Raw genomic sequence first — 17,088 nt, forward strand, 5'->3', positions numbered from 1 at the left:
AGAGCAGAATTAAATCTTAGAGGATTTAGCCGAGCAGCTTTGGCTACAGAGTAAATCAAGAAATACCCTGCTCCTTAAAGATCCAGGTGCATCTTCAGGATGGCTCGTGAAGGGTGGTCATCAGACAACTGTTTTCACTTTGGCCAAGGGCCTCGCTACCTTTGCAGTTTGCTCTTAGCTGGGATGCTGCATTCCCACATTCGAGTTGTCCTCTCTGTGGTAACTTTCCCATATCCTGGTATTGCGGAAGGCAGGTTTTGTGAAGCTTCAGGTAGATCCCTTTATCTGCTGTGACTATATGAACTGATATTTTGAAATACATGCTTTTTTTTTTATTTCAGAAGGTACACAAAATGGAAAATTTGGGGAGAGAGGAGATATTGTTCATGAGTTGGTGTAATGTAATTTACCTGAGAGTAACGCTTGTTGGTAAACAAGTAGGGGAGCAAGCTGTCTGGCCAGTAACCTCTATAGGAAGGCACTTTCAGATGATGGAAGTAATACATAATCTGATCTATTCCTCCTAGATCAGAGGTTCAGGCTCTGTTTCTCTGTTGAACCCTATGTAAGGAAGGGCCGAGAGAGAAAACAGGGAGAGAGTTTGTCATTGTCTCACATAACTTGCAATCCTTAACTCTTTGTGTCAGCTGTCGTGCTCCTACCAGCAGCTTGAAGGATTTCTTTGACTTACTGGTGAGAAGCAGTAATGTGAAGGTAACCATGCCCGTGCTGTGCTAAGGTGTCCTCTTGCTCCCCTAATAAAGGGGCTTTTGCCTTTTCGGTAGCAGTATCCTGTACTAGCGATCAGTTAAAACGGAAGTCTCGGAGTTGGCTGCAGTGAAGTTATCCTTTTACCAAGCGCTGGTTCTTCATCCCGTGCCCTCTTGGCAGCAGCGCCCGCTGTGTGGTACCAGCCTTGTGCCTGCTTGGCCAGGAGCTGCCAAACAGTGACATTGAGCCTCATGCAGCTAAACCGCTGAAACGTGCTACACTGCAAATCCGGTGTATTTGGGGGAGAACAACTGCTCTGGCAAGCACCCAGATTAGTTAGGGGAGATGAATCAGCTCAAACTTCTTCCCCTTTATTAGTGGTACTTGAAGAAAAGCGTGAGAGAGGATGCAGCTGAGCATCCTTTCCCTGCACAGAGATAGGATACTGCACGCATTAAAACTGCTAAATCCTGCTTCTGGGCAGGAGTCTGCAGGCAGGGAGGTGGTGATGCTTAGAAAATTAAGGAGGGAAATGAATTCTGAACTGAGCCTTCACAATGCTGCTTTGTACTTCTCTGACCTCTGTTTGGGAAATGGCTCTCTGGGGCCCTGCGGCAGTGGAAAACTCCATCTGAAAAACCGAAACGAGTCCCAACGGCTGCATGAGGTCCTGCTCTGTGTTCAATTCCTCTGTCTTTGCAACCCAGCTGGAGAGGAGGTTCTGCCTTCTCTCACCTTCTCTCTTCTCTGCCAAGGCAGATCTCTCTCACCATCCAGGAGATGCTCTGGTGAGCAGTGTCATTGGGTTGGCATCTGCTGGTAGGGGATGAGGAGCATATCCTGCCCCTGAGCGAAGGAAGCGGGGCAACTGCATGTTGCTATAGCTGTTCTGAATGATCATGAGGAACGTGGCTCCAAGTCCTTCAACCTTTCTATGGCCTTGCTCTAAATTAGCGTCGTGGTTTTAGTGCGGTGCCACAGCGCCTGGATATCGTCACAGACGAGAAGAGCTGGCTCTGTCCTGAGAAGGTTACGCTTCCTGCTGTGATGTTTGCTGTCTCTAATTAATCCTCATCAAGCCTTGCTGTGAATTCTGGTAGACAGATTTGGACTCGGAGGTTGTAATAAAGAGAGAAGCCAGAGGCTAGGAAGAGGCTGGCCCTGCTCACGCGCTGCTGGGGTGCCTGACCTTGGGAACGCCTCACCTTCCTGCCTCCCTTTTCCCGTGCGCGCGAGGGGGAGAACGCGTGGCCGTTCAGGACGTGCCGGGGAGCGTGTTTTACCCTCCTCTGCAATCCTCCTGTGACCGGCGGCATGGAAGGGAGAAGGAACACTGTGTTCAGATAAGACGGCACCTTTCCCCATCTAGCAGATGTTAGTCTGCACATCCCGCTGGATTGCATAATTACAGAGGCGAATGTGGAGCCGAACGGCTGCAGTGTTTTCCGCTCTTGGATGTCAGCTATTGTGTGTGCCTCTTGATTAGATTTTTGTTTTGCTTTTTTGTCAGATGTGTCACACGGTTCGGGCTAAGCTCTCTAAAATTGTCCCCCTTTTTTTTTTTCTACATGCAGCTGATCTGAAACAAGGAAACAAATCAGTTCTTTTTAAATTTCATTTCTCTGGTCTTGTCCTGCTTGTTCCGAGCTGTAATTGGGCTTCCCTGCTGCAAGCGCTGTTCTGGTTAGTTGTCAAGGAAACGTTTCAACGTGGTGTGTCCTAGCTCAGCGCTCTGCCTCCCGCGAGAAGGGCCGCACCGAGGCAGCCGGGCGGCACACCTGTGGTCCGAGGGAGGAGGGCTCGGAGAGGAACGCGTTAACTCCCATCCGGCATCCTCGGTTTGTGCCCTGCCTCCTGATCTGGGATAAACAGATTATTTCTGAGGCAGAAAGAGTTTCTGCATAAAAACTTAAATAGCCTGGTAAGCGCCTTTATTGCAGAATTGCCGGGTTTGCAGCAGTTCCCTGCAATGGTGATAGGCCTTAAGCTGGACGCTCTGTTCACACGGTTGGGCTGCGCGACGCTGTAAATGGATCGATCACTGAGAAGGTGCCTGAGCGTGAGAGCCCTTGGGGTTGGGTCCAAAACCCTCCGGCAGCATCGTGGGGTTGGCAGAAGCAGGTCTGGATGGGGTCTCTGGGCTGGCTCGCGGCAAGCTTGGGAGGATTCCTGCAGCCGTCCCATCTCGGGTTAACTGAGAAGTTCACACGTAGAAACTGTGCCGGGTGGAAGGGAGGGAGAGCACCGTGTCCCTGCTAGCGAGTATATATCACTGCAGTGCCCCAAGGCCCGTCCTACCTAGCCGGTACATTAAGCTCTCCCTGAATTTGTACACGCCATGCCGTTCCTTTCCTTAACGAGTTTATGCTCAAATAAACAAGACAAAAGGGCATGGGAAAGGAGCGCGGTGCGTCCCGGCGGGGTGGCAGAGGCTGGCGTGTGAATGTCATCTCCATCGCACAAAGCGGAGGCGGTTCCCCTGTGCTCAAAATGGCAGGACGATGTGTTGGGCTCACGTGGGAGGCGAGGAGGAGCCGCGGGCGGGGAGCAGAGCAGGGCACGCCAGGCTCTGGTTGTCGAGGTGGGATTAAATGGGATAGGGACCGTTCCCTTCTCATCTCCAGCTACTCCCAGGTCCCATCTGAATGCAGCCAAATGCCAGCATTTCTGTCTTCCTGCAATAACTGTTGAATTTCAGATGGTGTCTAAACTGTCCTGAAGAGCATGGAATTACCCACATTGCAAACATGCTGGAGCCGGGTCTTTCCTGCCCCTTGTCGTGCTTACCCGTAGCGATGGAGGGGGCCTTGCCCGGACGCAGGGCTAGACTGGTGTAACAAGTGGATCAAGAGATAGCTTAGGCCGTTCTTTGTAGATGACCCCAAAATCGTTCATCCAGTCTGCAAATGCTCTGGGGAGAATGGATTCATTTTGGTATCAAAAGGTCGTGTTGCTCTTCAAAAGCTCTTGCTTCTATAGACTCTCGATAACAAGCAGAATTTATCTGGGGTTGCTTTATTTGCTTATTACTTCTGCAAGCTCTCAAATGGCAGAAGCAGCTGGCAGTGCCCAGGGTGAAGCACAGTCAGCTACAGCTCTTTCTGCAGAGAGAGGCCGCATTTAAAAACAAACAAACAAAAAACCCACCCTCTCTATTTAGGATTGTAGCTTGGTTGACATTTCTCATCCTAATCAAGTTGTGTTGTTTTATGGGAAGAAATTGTGTTTAATACTCAGAAGTAGGTCATGCCGGCTGCCTGGGAAGGGCAGGTGGTGATGGCTGCCTTCTCGGGGAGGTCGCTCCACGGTCCAGTTTCTGCTCCCCGTTGTTTGTCCTTCTCTCTGATTATTGCCCTGCCTGTCTGATCCGTGCGCTGCTCGTTGGGGCTGAACCCACGCGTTTCGAGTGCGAGAAGAGATTTGGAGGTTGCTGTTCCCCCGGCCGGCTTCCCTTTCGGTACGCCCCGATGGCCGCGCTGGCTCCTCCGGCAGCCCCGTCTGGCTGCGTGTACGAGTTCAGATGCGGCTGCTCAGCTGAGACGTGTTTTCTGGCATCTTCTCACAATTGCTTTTCCCCCCTGCCCCTCCTTAATTTCTCTTTATTATCAGTCCCTTACAGAAAATAACAGCTGTCCCTTTTGATGGATATGTTTCATTTCCAGCCTTTCTCTCCATATTTCTTTGCAGCACATCTGCTACGTGTGTGTAGCCTTTGCCTTTTATAGCTCGTGCCGTAGCGCTCTCCTCTTTCTTAATGCTTTTGAACATAATGCGTTGGCCGGACCAGCCAGCGTTTGGAGCCGATCGAACAATAAATCGTAGCATCCCGGTTGAAGTCTTCACCTCCTTTTTTTGCCTACACGGGTTAGGCGACTGCTCAGGTGTGTCATGTCGTCTTGGTCAAACAAGTGTAAAATTAAGTCCAGACCTCCTTCAGCGTGTGTGCGTGTGGCTTGTTAATTTTCACAGCTTTCTAGCAGGTTGCAGTGGGTTAATATTAAATGTCTGTGTTGCAAAGGTTGCTGTCACGCCAGTAATTTAAAAACAAACAAATAAAACCCCCAGCAACAAACAAAACTGGCCTGTGTTTGCGAGCTTGGCTTTGAAAACTAGCTGTGCCTGATTGCAATTGCTACTGCCCCAACGGGTAGTTAGTGGCAAATTGCAGGAGGTCTTCAGTGCGTCACGTTTTTGGAGGGGTCATGTTGGTACAGCTTCCAGCTGAAGAGCTTACGTGATGTTTATATGCTAATGTATTTCTAGTCGCAGTCACATTATGTATCTCCTGGTGAACATTTAATAAGTGAAGCTTTTATTAATGATGCAGCAATTCTGCATCTGAGGTTGGTTAAAGGAGTCCAGGTAAATCTGCCAGCTATTCAAATTTGTTTTGACCGCTTCTCCAGAGCATGTAAAGCATTTAATATGTCATATTTATATTTTTTTTATACAAGCACACGCTCACACACAAGCACACATCTTGCAAAGAAGTCTTTGTGACGCCTTACATAAGACTTCTGCTGGATGTGTGTTAGCTTTCTTAAGAAATTCCTTCTCAGTAGATAGAAACCTTTTATGGCTTTTCTGAGTTTACGGGAAAGGCTTTTTGCTCATCAGCTTTTTAGCTCTTTTTGAGAGATCCGAGCAGCTGCTTTTTTTTCTTTTCTTGATTAGATTTTTAGATTTATTCTTTGCACATAGCAAAGCTTGAAACCCGTGTTTCAAAGCCATGGACAGCAAGGATGACATCTTCTGGTTTTCAGGATATTTGTTTTTAAGCCCAAAGAATCAACGATTTTTGAACTTCTTAACTTCTGACATCACTTGCGCACCGCTGATGACAGCATCTAGGAGGCTGTGGGCTGGAGAAGCCAAGGGAGCCGCTCGGGCCCCAGCCCTGCGCCGTCCGTCCTGCAGGGCTGCTGAGACACCTGGCTTTGCACTTAGCACATTTCCTAACCTAATGCGTAGTCCCTGCTTCTGCCTTGTAAAAGATTATGATGACGTCTTAAACTCGCTTCAGAAAGAAGTACCAAAAAACATCACCTGTCTATGAAATTACATGCACGTTCCAAACCTGTGAGTTCAAATTTGCTGATGAGCCTGAGGAAGCTGGTGGAGATCCGGGTTTTCTCAGCAAGCGCGGGCCCTCCTGCCCGTGTGTTTTGCGCCTTGCTTGTTGGCAGCGGGAATTTTGATATGCCACTAAAAAAGTATGAACGTCAATTTGTTGACGCAGTATATTGCATAAGAGGAGAAATGGGTTATCTAATCTTGTGTAGGTTTGAGTGCTAGAACTAAAACCAGAAACTAACCTCAAGAATCCTTGTCTGCGTTGGACAGTAAATGCGCAAAGGGTTTCTGGAAATAAATTCCTCCCTGTCCTGCGGCGTGTAAACACTGTGGTGGGGGATGGACGAGCCAGTTGTGGCCGTGAATAGAAAGGCATATGAAAAAATAGATGTGAAATCAGAGATGAGAATCGCTGAATGTTACAACTGAAGCGTTCATTTCTGCGGCTGTGGAGGAGCTTGAGCGTTGGGGTAGGGCAGAATAGAAGTGGTGCACAGATGAGAAGGGGAACTGAAGGCAGCAGGTCAAGCGTGCGTGAGAGGCACTGCAAAACCCAGGGATGCGATGGAGGCGAGGGCAGAGAGCTGGGGTTTCATGCCAGGGTTCCTCTGGAGCCGTTTGCCGCGTTTCGGAATGTGCCATTACTAAGCTGTACCCAATCGGATAAGAATCGTTTCAATTAGCTCATTAAGTATTGAAACGTCCCATAGTAGAGCTCCGGTTCCCCCGTAAACCCAAGCATCGTCTCTCTTGGCTGTATAACCCCTGAAGCTGGAGTTGAATCAGTTTTCACAAGGCCATCTGTCAGCTTGTTTGAGATGAGCACAGCCGAACGCTGCACACTGAGTAGCCAGCGGAGTATTTTTATTTTTTGCCTGGACAAGTTGATTTCATAAAGTGGGTTTTTGGAGGGGTTTTGCTGGCGATGCTCCGGCCCATCGTTTCTCCTGGAGATGTGCCGTTCTTCGCGCTAGGTGCCTTCCTGTGAGCAGGCAGTCGGTGCTGATTCCGCATTTGGTACGTGTACAACAGCAGACACTTAAAAGCTGGGAATGAAAGCGGCTTGAGGTAATTATCAGAAAATTAAAGATAATCTCCAGCTCTGGAATTGTGACAAAGTGCAGAAAAGAGATTAGTGCCACTCGTCGGGAATGCAGGGCAGTGAGATAGCGATGTCAGCCGCTGGCTGCCCGTGGTCAGCAGGGCGAGTGTAGCCTCTCTGGCCTGGAGTCATCTCGGCCACGTTGCGTTCCCAGCGATTCCCAGGGCTAAACCCAGAGCAGAATTTGTCCCTTTGGGTTCCTCTGTGTTCGTGGAGTCGTTGCTCCAGATCGTACTCTGAAAGGACTCCGTCAGCCATGGCTCCTGCTCCTGCTGCCCCGACCATTGCCAGGTTTTTTGTTGAACGATCATAAAATTATGTTGTCTCATGCCAGAGAACTAATTTTTCAGTGCAGAACTGAGTGTGTGTTCATGGATACAATGTTTGAGCTATTGATGGCCACGTAGCAGCAATACAGCGTTCTCTGGTCTGGATGGTGGTACAGTCCCAACGAGTTTGAATTACGGAGTTTCACATCATCAAATAAGCAACGTGCCTGCCCGTATAGGTGACAGACCCCGTGCTGACGAGTCTGCGATCTAAACTGGTGACAGAGGGAAACTGTTCTGTGCCCTAGAGGGGTTCCCTCTCGTCTCGCCTCCCATTCTCGTGTTCAAAATGGGATTGTGAGATGCAGCTTGTACAGAGGGAACAGGATCTCGGACCATTGCCACAGTGCCTGATGCTAAACGTCGGCACTAAAAGCAGAGACGGTATGATTTAAAACAAAACAACTTAAGCGGGGGGAAGAAGCCCCAGGTGAGCCTTTCAGTGCTGCTCTGGCTTCCCAAATGCACGCGAAGCTGTCCGGCTGAGTGCGGGCCATATGGCAGATGGCTCAAAACATCCTATAGATGAGAGTCGTTCTGCAGCTGGTGGTTTGGTGGTGGTGTGGCCCTGCTTTGCCATCGTAGAAGGCTGGATCAGCACGTTTCTGCTCTCAGTGCTCCGTAACTGAGGTTGAGCCTCTGAGATCATTTCATCGCTTCTTATCAAGAGCAATTTCATCTCCCCCGTGAGCACCAAGGAGGTTTTTGCTTGCCAGTCTGAAATGAGTTTCCTGAAAAATAACCGAATCATGTGCCCTCCTAGAGGGGTTGTCATCTGCGGCGTATTGCATTCCTGTTGTGCACGAGTTCTTGTTCGGACTCCTTTCAAAACAAACCCTGAAGCATCACTGCTCGTAGTTAAGAGGATGGACGGTTTCCCCAGTTAAACTGTCGTAATTCCTCCTTCACCAAATGGGGGAGATGCTGCAGGGGCGGCAAGTTGGGCTGGTTCCTCTGGGGGTTTCCTTGCTCTCCATCCTGGAGAGCTGGACATCTCCCACTCTGCCTGCAGAGAGACCCCACCACAGCTTGGATGTAGGTATTCCTCAGTTATCCCAGGGTGATTTGTGCACCCGCAGGTGGTTGTGTAACCTGCACTTTGCTCTTAAGTGGGGAAAAGTCAAGGGCTTGAAAAAGGCTTTATTTTTCACAGCAAAACTCTCAAGTTGTCCTGCTCACTGATCTCTTGTGAAATGAAATCCCTTCTGAAGGATTAAGGGTTTTTTAATGGTCTCCATCTCCTGCGCTTCTAGGAGCACTTCATAACAGATAAGGGAATGTCAGACTCATACCTGGAAATGGGTGGCCTTAAATCTAGCATTTCTGTTTGGATTTTCAGAAAGTAGGTTTCTCTTTTCATGAGTTGGCTCTGAATACGGAGCTTGTTGGGTGAGACTTGGGGTGCTGCCTCGGCGGGTGATGCTGTACTGCTGGGATGAGGCGGGTAGCTCTTTGCCGTCTTAAGGAGCTCTTGATCCTCACTGCTATTCAGATCAGTGACTATCCAGAGTGAGCTGGGTTGGAGCGCTTGATACAGCACACTTCCTAAATGTCTTTCCAGGCTTCTGCGTGTATCCGACTCTTCAGCATAGCATGGACATATTACTTAAGGTGCAGCAGGGACTTAGAAGAGCTCTCTTTGCTGAAACCTCTAATAAAAATTACTGCTAGGAAAAATTGTGCATCTTCATGCTTCTGAAGGTGAAATCGTTTGGGTGAACCCCATAACTTCAGACTCCTGCGTTAGTGAAACTGAAAACTGAGCAAAAGCAGCTACTTTAAAGGCATTTCTGCTTACTTTGAATTAGACTGTTCTCTGAATGTCTTTTTTAACTCATGTCCCTATTTTTACTGATGTTCTCTCCTTCTCTCCTCAGGTCTGGCACTGAAGAAGGCAGCCATCACTGAGGTGAGATGTGTAAAGCTGGTCCTAGAAATCCCATGCTGAGAGAACGCAGAGCTCTGGGAAATGCTTTAATATGACTTTTTGAGCAAAGCTGGATTTTAGAATACACATAACACTACTGAAAATTTGATATCAGTTACTTGGGAGAATGAAAATTAGCAGCAGATCTCTGGAGTCTTTGTCTTGGCGTGAGCACAGCCAGGAAGGGGATGTGAAGGGACTTTGCCCACCATACAGCCAGTTTTAGCCAAGTACTCCATGATGTCTGTATGTAAATGGTTGGATCTGGCCAAGTGCACTGTCTCCAGTTATCTTCAGGTAATGGTGCAGAAGAGCTGCATGGTCTGTAGCAGAGAGTCGATGGGCATCTCCAGTGCTCTCTGTTGGGTTTCACCTGCTCCTGGGAGTGAGTCGAGGTGGCTGTAATTTGTGAAGCCCTAAAACAGGGGGGCATCTCTGGGGAGTGCTCTTCTCTCCACACATTATCCAGGTCGCAGGTTGCTGAATCACTGTTACCTTCTGGAGCAAAACTCTTCACAGTTGGCAGCAGGGAATCTAGTAGGAGGATCTGTGCCTGAAAGCTGTTGCCTGAAGCCCACACTCATGGTTTAGGGCACCATGTTCAAATGATTTTCGTTTGATCTAATTTTCTGACTTATCCCTTTATATTACTCACCTGGGATGATGAGCATTTCTATGTATGAATAGCAAAATCTTTCTATAAAACTGCCAGGAATGTGACACTTGAACCTTTTTGCCTCCCCAGGAACACACATAGTTAGAAAACTCAAAACTTCTGTAAAAGCTAATTGCTTTCTTCAGTGCACAAGTAGCCCAGCCTTTTCTTGCCCTGGAAACACAGTTACGGTTAGAGCAAGGGACTGTGGAATGGACCTTTGTTACCGCTTTTCATGTGATGGCAATCTGTTTAACCAATTCCTGTGTCTGTTAATCACTTTAGGAGAGGTTGATGAGCCACATGGAGAGGCAGGGCTCTACAGCTTGAGTTTGCCTGTAATAGGATACAGCCTGTTAGTTAGAAGGTGCAAGGGAAGGATAAACTATGCCGCTAGTCACGACTGCTTGGAGAAAGAGTACTTGGAAGCAAGCTCAGCTATGCTAAACAAGTGTTTAAAACGGAGCGAGAAGTAAGATTTTTGAAGGAAAAATCAGACAGCCTCTTAGTTCCAGAAGTTCAAGCAGCTTGACCAGAGATAGCTGCAAGCTCTTGATTAAAAACTAAAGCACAAAGAACTTCTGTGGCCTGAACAAAATTATATATTGTCTGTTCTAGACATCAGTTCTGAGGGATGGCTCTGCACGGCACTTGAGAGAGCCGGTGATATAATATCGTCATTTGGGAAATGACCTTGGATCTCTCTGCACACTGCTTAAAGGAACATCCAAAGCCTGGCTGTTCGTTAATGTAACAAAACCCCAAGTGTAGGTGGTGGTTCATCAACATGTTCAGCAAATTGCTGCGCTTAAAGATCCGCTGGGGTAGCGCAGAGCTGGGGAGTGGGTGAGACTGCCCCACGGCAGGGTTCTGCCCTACGCTTGGGGTTGCAGAAGGAGCTATGTCAAACTTTGCCATACATGATTGACTTGGTTTGTAAAAGGGTACATTCACAATCTGCTTGCTCCTGGATCAGCAGCAAAGGTCTGGAACGACTTAGAAGGGGAAGAAATGGGTTAAGGAGTAGATTTGTTTCCTCTCTGAAGTGCTGGCAGTCCTATAGCATTTCTGCAAAATTTTGCAAAACTTTGGGAAGAGCTGTTATTGCAGTTCACCCTGTGTGGGCTTATTCTTTGAATTGTTATCGAATGAGATCTTGCTTAAATGGATTATATCCATGCAAACACAGGAGCGGGGTTGTGTTATCCATGTTTTCTGTCTCTTATTTCTTCAGTGAAGTATGAGGTATTGCTGTGAAACCTGAGGGCATGAGATTTTCAAAAATAGACTTTTCCCTGTTTGATTTAATACGTTACTATTTGTAATCAATAAGAAACCAAAGTTAAGCAGCTGAGGTATCTGGCAGCTGGGAAGCAAACGGATCTTTCTTGAGTTCAGTATCTTTGCTGAGGGCTTTGTCCTGCCCATTTAGTACTGTGGGTGTTGGATGGAGAGGCTGGGTATTCTCAAATTCGCCGTCTTGAAGGATGGATGTATAATTCAAATAGCCTTGTTTAAAGCTTGCTGGTGCCAATTAGACCTGTTTGCACTCTGCAGCTTTTTACACAGTGATAGAAAGGGATCACTGCATCCTTTATGACAGTGGTAGCATGGTCCTGCCTATGCCACTCTGCTTGTTCTTGTCAGCCAGGTCAGCTTTTCTTCTGAGTTTTAACCCTGCTTTTTCATTGCAGGGACCATCGCTTCCAGGACAGCCTGGCCAAGGAAAGAAGATAGGTCATCGAGGAGTTGATGCTTCTGGTGAAACCACCTACAAAAAGGTTTGGTTTTGTGGTGTGGGGACCAGTGGCTATGTAGGTGGCAGGCTGAGAAGAGAAGCTGGGTCCAGGGGTTAGATATAGCACAACTGAGCTTTCCTGGTTTAGTTTCTTAATAGCTAGCAATGTGACTTAGATTTTGTGTAGTACCCTTGTACCGTATAATCTTGTTGTTTGCCTCTGAAAGCCTGAATCCATCTATTCAGCAGCTGGTTGAACTTGCTTAGCAGTATGTAGTGCCTGGGACAACCCTGTAAGAGTCACAGCATGACTGTACTGTAATGTAGGGAATATTATTGCAGTAATCTGCTGTGAAATGCTTGTTGATTGCTCTTTTATTTCTGCCAGACCACTTCATCCACTCTGAAGGGGGCCATCCAGCTAGGGATTGGATATACTGTCGGCAATCTGAGCTCCAAGCCTGAGAGAGATGTCCTGATGCAGGACTTCTACGTGGTGGAGAGCATCTTTTTCCCAAGGTAAAGGAGACTGGGAAACAAAATGAAGGGATGAGTTATTTCTTTTCCTCTCAGTAATTTTTCAAGAGAGCTTCCATCTGTCTTCGGATCACAGCGATGGATGGCTCTGAATGTTTTAAATATGCATCTATTTCATACAAACACAACAGTGGGAAGTGTTAGATTCTGCAGTAGGCTGGCTTGCAAGGAAGTACAATGTGAGATGCAGTACTATATCCTTGGGTTTGTTAGCCTTGTTAGGTGTTTTTCTTCCTACCTGTCTGCCTAGAATTTCTTTCTAGAAATTTCACCTTGTTTGAGATGAAGGAAACTCATTCTGGAGGCTGTTTGACCATGCGAGTAAACAAAGCTCATGAAAGCTGTATTCTGTGGGTAAATACATTCAGCTTGGCAAGTGGCTATTCCTTGCACCCTCCGGAAATAGATTTTGGTAGATAAATTAATACTTTATTTCCTTGTTGTCCTGCCACAGAAAAAAAGATGTTTTGTTCCTAATATGTCCTTTCGCAAGGCTCAATTTATCTTTAATATAGAGCACCCTTGATGTGAATGTACATATCTGGTAAATGTTAATAGAGAGGCCGTCCTCATCTGTCTCGTCTGTTCTGTGCAGCGAAGGAAGTAACCTCACTCCGGCTCACCATTATGCAGACTTCAGATTCAAAACCTATGCACCAGTGGCTTTCCGGTACTTCCGGGAGCTCTTTGGGATTCGTCCGGATGATTATTTGGTATGGATATATTACTGGATTTTTGTCTTTCCTGCTTCATTTGAGTTGGTCTGGAGTAACAGTAAATCTGCCCCTAAATCAAGGCTGTCAGCTAATCTTGCTGAAAAAAAGGGACAGAGAAGAGTCGACGAATCACTCAGATCCCAGCAAGGAATGGGAACAGGCTGTGGCTTTAGAGCCTCAGCTCCTGTTTGGAGGAGTTCCAGTGACAGTCCCAGCAGGGACTGTCACCACTGAGCCAAAGTCTTCATTTCCAAAGGGGTAATGCCAGCTTACACTGGAGGGAAAGGAAATGATCTGCTGTAAGGGTGTGCAGTGTAAGTTATGTTACAGGGTTCCCTCTGTGTTGCTTGCGGTGACAATAACTTACTCTGTTTACAAGCAAAAGGAGCTTTGTTCTGCTGGGTGCAACCCTGTAATGTCCCCTGGGGCTCTGAGGACAAAGATGGGAATTTTTCCTTGTGTACTCACTGGAGAGCTATGTGAATGTAGTTTAGTTAATCATCTTATGAAGACAGAATAAAATCCAGCCTGTTCTTGTTCTCAGAAGGCTCTTCAGAACTAGAAAGGCTGGTTTTAGCATAGCCAGTAGTACAGGCTGATGAGACTTGGGATACACCAGCGCTGAATTTGGTCCCTTGAATGTATGTGATGCCCTGCTCTTTAAAACAGGACATCTATTGAACTGGAGAAGGGAGCACAACAAGTAAGTGTGTGCGCACGTACACACACACACACACACACACACACACACACTTTCAGTAGCCCTTTTTTCTGACTCCCAACTGTAGACAGGGATAATTGTGGCTGAAAACATACAAGCACAAACGAGTCTGTGCCATTGCACAGCTTGACAGCAACAGTGCCCCATCTACGCCATCCGAGATAACGTTGGATGATTTGATGAGTGATTCAAAACTTGGGTGAGGCAAAGAGTCTGCCTCAGTTCCAAAGGTCACAGCTCTGATTTGTTGCTGCTTCCCCTGATTCTTTCTTGCCTGCCACAGCAGCAAATGCCTTTAATTATGCATGAGATAATTAACTTGATAAAGTCTTGGATCGTTAATCTGTGCAGTGCTGAAAGCTGTTTTCAGTACGTAATGATGAGCGTTTAATTTATTGCTCTGATTACGTCCGTTACACATCCAACCGCCTTCTCCCCATCTTACCTCTTTGGTGGCAGCTCCAACATAAAGCTGCCTTGAACCCACTTGACATTTGCAAATATTTTGGGGTTGGTACCTAGCTGCAAAGTGTTTTGCACTCATGTGCATGCTTGTGCTTTCTTTCTCTCTGCTGCTAGGCATGTTCTCAGTTGAGGATTTGCTGTTTGCATACTGATCTCTAGAAATGTCCTTGCAATTCAATTCCAAATACCCCTTGCTGTTCTTAGATAGCGCTGATTCCCCTCTTCTTGTTTGGGGACCCGGTCTGATACTTTTCACGTGTTCCTAGCAGTACTGAGGTGGTGAGATGTGGCTATAAAACACGTATCTAACAGGGGAGCCCGAGGCCAGAAGAGGCTGCTGAGAACAGCCAGTGCATTTTGTTCCCTCCAGTACAGTGATATATGGTACCCTGAGCAGACTGTCCTATCTCTTAAAATCCGAGCTTTCTGTCTGCGCTTGCGGTAATGTGCTGAAAGAAGCCCAAATGTGATACATGTGTACACACACAATGGGAAAAGATAAGATGTCATTATGCAGCTTGGATGTTACTGAAAGCAGAAGATTAGCTTGATTCTGAGCCGTTGGGATGCTCTGAACTGTAATCTTGCTCTCTAATTGTAAATTGTCCATCAACTTTGCTGCTTAGACCTAACCTATAATGAAAATAATTCTCATTTAAGCATTGCTACCTCTTAATCTTGCAGGGAGACTGCATGCTGGAAAGGCCCTGAAGGACATAGAACTCAGTATGCAATGAGCTGGGGCTAAAAACATAATCTTTTTTTTCTTTTCTTTTCTTCCCTAGTATTCATTATGTAACGAGCCTCTGATAGAGCTGTCGAACCCTGGTGCCAGCGGCTCCCTCTTCTATGTCACCAGCGATGATGAGTTCATCATAAAAACTGTGATGCACAAGGAAGCTGAATTCTTACAGAAGCTCCTTCCTGGCTACTACATGGTGTGTATCACCCTGCACCTTGGACTTAGCTTGCATTTGTAGTGACAATGTTTCTGTACAAAGTATTGCATAGGGCATGTCGTCCACTGGGGTTTCTTGTGACCTGCCTGCCCTGTACCTTTGAAAACATTAACAGTGTGTCATGAAACCTGTCCCAGAAGCACAAACCCTGCCAATTATTTGCAAACTCCTTAGATAAATTTAAGGCAGATAATTGTGTCGTAGCTCGTGGACGTGTTCTGGCCTGAAAAAGACTTCCCAGGTGTCTGTTTCAGGGGTCTTGAGGTGACAAGTAATAAATCAGAACCACAACCCCAGTGTCTGGAAAGGTGTATAAACCAGCAACTGTGTCTCTGCATAACTATGTCAAAGGGTCCGGTTCCATAGATGAGGGCATTGAAACTTAGTTAGAGCCACTTAGGGATTTTTTTGCCCTAGAGATGCAGAAGTAAAGGTTGTATTTATGACAGGTGATGTTAAGGCTGCCCCGTCTGTGTGTGTATTGCAGTATATGTGGTATGCAGACCACATATAACTGACAGTCACTTGCTTTTGAAAGTGGCACTTAAGCTCCTGGATAGTATGAGCTCCTTTGGAAAGCGTTACTTGTTGCCTAATGTATGTACTAAATGAGGTGGAGGGATTCTGAATGGGAATGGAAAGAAGCGCTGTTGTCCTGAATTCTGCAGTTGTCTTGGCCAGCAATCAAAAAGAATTAAAGTGACTTGCCTGCCTGGTGCACAGGTGTGTGGTACTTGTAGCATTCAGATGTTTGTGAGTTATTGGAGTGCTACACGTGATCTCTCTGCTGCTTTTGGAAAACTCACTAGTGTGAAGTGAGCTAGTGGAAAAGAAGCAGAATGGTTACACCCTGAGTTACTTTCAAGCTGGGAAAGTGGTGTTTGCTTTTGGTCTCGGCTGCTGCTGCATTGCTTTTAGCTTGCACTGTGTTGAACAGCACACTCGCAGAGAGGGCTCACTCGTGTGCCCGGTTAGGCAAGGTGAGATGAGGGGCATGAAATTTTCATAGAGTTGTACTTCTGCCGTCTGTCAGAGAATCTGTCAGGTCCGTCCTTTCTTTCATAGCATGCAGAGATGTTCTGTTTCCTTCCCAAACTTCCCCAAAGCTGAACAAGCAAATCATGCCTGTCATGTCATTTCTAATAATACAGCTGCCTAAAAAAGGACGTGATAGCAGAGCAGGATATCCGTGCTTTCTGGCCAATTGTGTGTTTTATAAGATGACTTTAAAAGAAGGAGAAAAATCGGTGGTGTTTTGTTAGAAATATTGTGGCCCTGGTTTATTCTGGGCCACAGAACAGCTCTTGATTCCTGACACTTCTAAACAGATGAAGATAGCTGGTATTTTTAAACTTGAAGTTCCCACTTATTTGTATTTATTTCTCTTTCAGTTTGGTTACCCTTTTTTAGCAGCTGTTGATGGGGAAAGCAGGGAATTTCCGGACTTGGTTATTTGCCCAGAGAGATCTGAACATCTGATTCCCTATATTCAAGGCATAGTGGTATTTTCAGGTCTTAAAGCCACTGAAATGCAAGAGTTTGTCAAATTTATGCAGTAAGCTTTCATGCAAAGTTCAGAAAATCTCTAGTTGAAGAACCCCTAGTCTGCTGACAGCTCCAAGATCCATTAACATGGGCTCTGTATTGAACACAGCAGGAGTCTTCTGCCAAAATGACCTTTCCTGATGCTTTTCCAACCCGCTGCAGAACCTGAACCAGAATCCACGGACGCTGCTGCCAAAGTTTTATGGACTCTATTGCGTGCAATCGGGGGGCAAAAACATCCGCGTGGTCGTGATGAACAACATTTTGCCTCGTGTGGTGAAAATGCACCTGAAATTTGACCTGAAAGGCTCGACCTACAAACGCCGGGCATCCAAGAAGGAAAAAGAAAAGTCCAGCCCTACGTACAAGGACCTAGACTTCATACAAGACATGCCTGAGGGCCTGATGCTGGATGCAGACACCTTCAGTGCATTGGTGAAAACGTTGCAACGAGACTGTCTGGTAAGGAGGGGACAGTTTGGGGAGGAGGTTAAGGAAGTTTGTGGCTCTTGAGCATGAGGAAGAGCTAATGAGTGAGAACCTTGCTAATCTGCTAACCCCCAAGCAGGGATAAGTCCCTCCACTGCTCCTCACCTCTAAAAGCAAAGCA

At 46.8% G+C, this 17,088-nt stretch overlaps 1 protein-coding gene across 6 annotated transcripts in view; it reads left to right on the forward strand.

Moving 5' to 3' along the window:
- The window catches only part of PIP5K1C (phosphatidylinositol-4-phosphate 5-kinase type 1 gamma), a 51,134-nt gene that overhangs the window by 15,805 nt on the left and 18,241 nt on the right, over window positions 1-17,088 (forward strand). For all 6 annotated transcript variants that reach the window (XM_064497609.1, XM_064497607.1, XM_064497612.1 and 3 more), the window contains exons 2-7: window positions 9,093-9,124; window positions 11,492-11,578; window positions 11,924-12,054; window positions 12,668-12,785; window positions 14,760-14,912; window positions 16,641-16,940. In XM_064497609.1, the coding sequence (XP_064353679.1) occupies window positions 9,093-9,124; window positions 11,492-11,578; window positions 11,924-12,054; window positions 12,668-12,785; window positions 14,760-14,912; window positions 16,641-16,940 (821 nt within the window). The remainder of the gene's footprint in view (window positions 1-9,092; window positions 9,125-11,491; window positions 11,579-11,923; window positions 12,055-12,667; window positions 12,786-14,759; window positions 14,913-16,640; window positions 16,941-17,088) is intronic.

Source organism: Dromaius novaehollandiae, chromosome 25, assembly GCF_036370855.1.
Source record: "Dromaius novaehollandiae isolate bDroNov1 chromosome 25, bDroNov1.hap1, whole genome shotgun sequence".
In the NCBI taxonomy this organism is placed as follows: domain Eukaryota; kingdom Metazoa; phylum Chordata; class Aves; order Casuariiformes; family Dromaiidae; genus Dromaius; species Dromaius novaehollandiae.